The sequence below is a fragment of the Siphateles boraxobius genome, unplaced genomic scaffold (genome assembly GCF_051911475.1).
Source record: "Siphateles boraxobius isolate OS27281-9 unplaced genomic scaffold, OSU_SipBor_1 11, whole genome shotgun sequence".
Taxonomy (NCBI): domain Eukaryota; kingdom Metazoa; phylum Chordata; class Actinopteri; order Cypriniformes; family Leuciscidae; genus Siphateles; species Siphateles boraxobius.
This window is the reverse complement of record NW_027508711.1, coordinates 3,673,364-3,677,179: the sequence shown is the minus strand read 5'-3', so window position 1 is coordinate 3,677,179 and position 3,816 is coordinate 3,673,364. Positions and strand designations below refer to the sequence as shown.

The 3,816-nt window shown below is 46.1% G+C and overlaps 1 protein-coding gene across 1 annotated transcript; it reads left to right on the top strand.

The window, feature by feature from the left end:
- Window positions 1-295: 295 nt before the first annotated feature.
- On the top strand, window positions 296-2,412 carry ch25hl2 (cholesterol 25-hydroxylase like 2). The gene has a single exon (XM_077194203.1). The coding sequence runs from the start codon at window positions 477-479 to the stop codon at window positions 1,347-1,349; it is 873 nt and encodes a 290-aa protein (XP_077050318.1). The 5' UTR covers window positions 296-476; the 3' UTR covers window positions 1,350-2,412.
- The last annotated feature ends 1,404 nt before the right edge of the window (window positions 2,413-3,816 follow it).

Here is a 3,816-nt window from a genome sequence, read left to right as displayed (position 1 = left end):
GTTCGTAATGTGTGCAATACAGATGATTCATATCAAGCAAACAAACAGATTTCTGGCTTTCTTTCTCTCCATTTTTAGGTCAGAAATGAGTGGTGCAGGGACTTAACGGTTCGGCTGGTCAAATGTTGGATCATCCTCAAACTACCAATGAAAGAGCGTTCACTCAGACACACACCATACCAAGAGAAAAAGAGTGTGGTGGTGGTAGTGTGTGTGTGTGTGTGGGGGGGGAATGAAAGAGAGAGAGAGAGAGAGAGAGAATGAAAGAGAGAGAAAGAGAGAGAGACGCTACAGATGCAGGAGGTGGTGCTTGGACACATTTTAGAGGCGTAAAGGCCTGCCTCATTTGGTGCAGATCAGATCATTTATAAAAAAGCCCCATCCACCACTCAAAACAAGAGAAAGTCACCGCCGGCTGCTGCCAGCATCCTCACCATCCTGCCGCCGGCTGTTGCATTAACAACACGTAGCCGGCCATGAGTCCCGGCAGCATACGCGGCACGCTGAACGTCAGCAACGTAACCTGGGCTCTGTCGGAGTGCTCCGTGCTGCAGCCCATGTGGGATTACCTCCAGCAGAACCACGAGAGCAGCTTGCGCTCGCCGCTGTTTCCCGTCGTCCTCTCGGTGTCCATGTACCTGGTGCTGGTGTTCTTCTACACCGTGCTGGACCTGCTGGCGCCCACCTGGCCCTCCATCCGCCGCTACCAGATCCACCAGGACCGCTCCGTCACCTGGTCCAACATTGGAGCCACTTTGGCGCTCACCACATACAACCATCTGCTCTACATCTTCCCCGCCGCCGTGGCCCAGTGGATCTGGCGTCCGCCTGTGCCGCTGCCCCGCGAGGCGCCCACGCTCACCGCCTTCCTGCTGGGCATCATGGGCTGCACCGTGGTGTTCGACTTCCAGTACTACCTGTGGCACCTTCTGCATCACCGCGTGGGCTGGTTGTACCGCACCTTCCACGCGCTCCACCACCAATACCGGCAAACCTTTAGCCTGGTCACGCAGTACCTTTCGGCATGGGAGCTCTTCAGCGTGGGCTTCTGGACCACCGTGGATCCTTTGCTGCTCCAGTGTCACTGTCTCACCACCTGGGCGTTCATGCTGTTCAACATCTGGGTGTCCACCGAGGACCACTGCGGGTACGACTTCCCTTGGGCGATGCACCGTCTGGTTCCCTTCGGCCTTTGGGGCGGCGCGCTGCGACACGACGCTCACCATCAGCAGCCAGGCACCAACTTTGCGCCTTTCTTCGCTCACTGGGACTGGCTGGGGGGCACGGCGACCATGCCGGCTCCCACGAAGACAAAAACACAGAGAGAAAAGGACGAAAAGGAAGCCTGAGGCTCGCTTTCCCGTTCACACCCTCGCTCTCATGTCTCTCATCTCTCTCCTTTCGCTCCATCTGTCCCGCCCTGTCTCACACATTCCCCCCGTCGCTATTCATCTTCTCCCCGAACCGCAGCTCAAGTGTCTTACTAACAAACCAGTAGAGGAAAAACATTCCCAATGGCTCTTGAATGTAAAAAAGTGTCTTTTCTTGCAAATCTATCTATTTTTCTAAAATGTAAAAAAAAAAAAAAAAAAACTCTTCAGAATTGGCCAATTTTTTGAGGTTTTGTGGGATATCTCAGGTTAGTAGTTTTGGCCTTATATTCGCGATGTCTTTTTAAAGAGATTACTTGTGTTTAAAATGGCTTGTGTCCAATGCTTATTATTGTATTTTTCACTAGACTTCAGTCAATAAAATGCTGTTGTTTGTTAAGTTTACCTTCAGCTGTGTTGATATGCATTTGAGGACCTTTGCAACCTTTGGATTGCTCTAAAAAAAGCACCGACCGTTACAAACGTTAGAGGAGAGGAGCGTATGAAGTAACATTGTGTGAACACACAGGCATGTTGGCTAACAGTGATTGCTAGAAAGCGCAAAGACTACTTACATCATCACTTGGTTCTGCTTGCTTTGCTAATATAAAGAAAAAATGCTCAAAGCACAGACAATATGAGCTTGCTAATTAGGTTGACACAGGTTTAAAGTTTAAAGGTACATATCACCCAGAAATGAGAGCTTTATCACATTAATCAGCCTCATGTCATTCCAACTTCATATTATGGTCTTTCTTCCAAGAAACACAAAATGAGATGTTTGGCAAAAAGTCTGTGATTTAAAAAAGCACAATATTCCAAGTCTTCTGAAGCCATACAATATAATTGTGTGAGAAACAGACCAAAATGTACGCCAACAGACCTTGTGTTCATTTCAAAAGTGGCCCCTTTTGATGCATCATGCCAGGTGGGACGTCAAAAAGGTTAAATGTTATTGGTCCTCTCTCGTCACATGACCAATCAAGTTTTGAAAAATGTGACTGTAAATGACATTTAGAAAATGCATAAGGCTTAAAGGGATAGTTGGATAGTTAGATTTTGCGCAAACTATCTCTTTAAGATAGATCAGCGGTTAAAAACTCATGAACTAAAAGACCAATGTGTTTACACTTCTGGATATGGATGTCCAACCGGCCTGAACATACGCCACAGCATGCAGTGTTTGTTTTCTGCTATCGTTCTATGCCACACTATGCTATTCGACAGTTTTACATAAGAGGAGCCCGCAGAGTATCTAGGCTGAGATCAGTCTACAGCCAAAGCAGAGAGGCAATGCTAATTAATCATCTTCTCTTTCAGCCTCCTACTGATCCCTCTGGCACATGGAGAATAGCTCCCCATGCTTCAAGAGAGAGAGAGAGAGAGAGAGAGAGAGAGAGAGAGAGAGAGAGAGAGAGAGAGAGAGAGAGAGAGAGAGAGAGAGAGAGAGAGAGAGAGACTTCTCTCTAGTTAGAGGTTAGAGGAGAGAGAGAGAGAGAGAGAGAGAGAGAGAGAGAGAGAGAGAGAGAGAGAGAGAGAGACTTCTCTCTAGTTAGAGGTTAGAGGAGAGAGAGAGAGAGAGAGAGAGAGAGAGAGAGAGACTTCTCTCTAGTTAGAGGTTAGAGGAGAGAGAGAGAGAGAGAGAGAGAGAGAGAGAGAGAGAGAGAGAGAGAGAGAGAGAGAGAGAGAGAGAGAAATTTATCTGAAATTTGAAAATTCAGATAAAGTTGGCTTATGACACCAGGAACTGAACAATTTAAAATATGATTCAGATTTTTTCCACAGTAAGATACCAGCATGCGATGTCATATAACGGAAGACCTTCAGCAAAGGGAGCAGAAGTAACCTTTAACTAGCTTGGAGGAGGTCAAATAAGCAAACAAACATGAAAATCTGAGCTTTGCTGTGTTTGTGCATGCGAGGCTGAGCAGTACCTGGCTCTCGTCCAGCAGCCCAGTATCTCTGAAGACCTCAGGCTGAGCTCTCTAAACAGTAAGTTGTTATCTGCAGCTCAGCACAGGAAACCTTGGACCATTTCCCATCAGGCATTGTTGTGGACGCCTCCCCCTCTGGCACTGCAACAGAGGGGTCCTTTAGGAATGTGGAAACTGGGAGAAAATGTGGACTGTGTTTTAAACAAGTAGTTATGCAGGAGAGATAAGATAATACTGAGACACACAAATGGGTTAAATGTGTACATCTGAGTGATTTGAGATGATATCATATGCTCATTACGATAATCTATGATCTATTGAAAATAACCAGAAACATTTTCACCTTCCATTTACATTTGTATTGAATAATGAGATATATAGATCACTCAAACTGACATTAAAATACCAAGAAATAAACTCACTTCTGATTCTGAATACAAAATAGGCCTAAATCTCAGAAGAAAGTATTACAGTTTATAGTTCACTGATCTGATTGGTTAATGTACATGTAT

Coding starts and splice junctions, on each gene's coding strand:
- ch25hl2 (XM_077194203.1), top strand. CDS start 477: ATGAGTCCCGGCAGCATACGCGGCACGCTGAACGTCAGCAACGTAACC.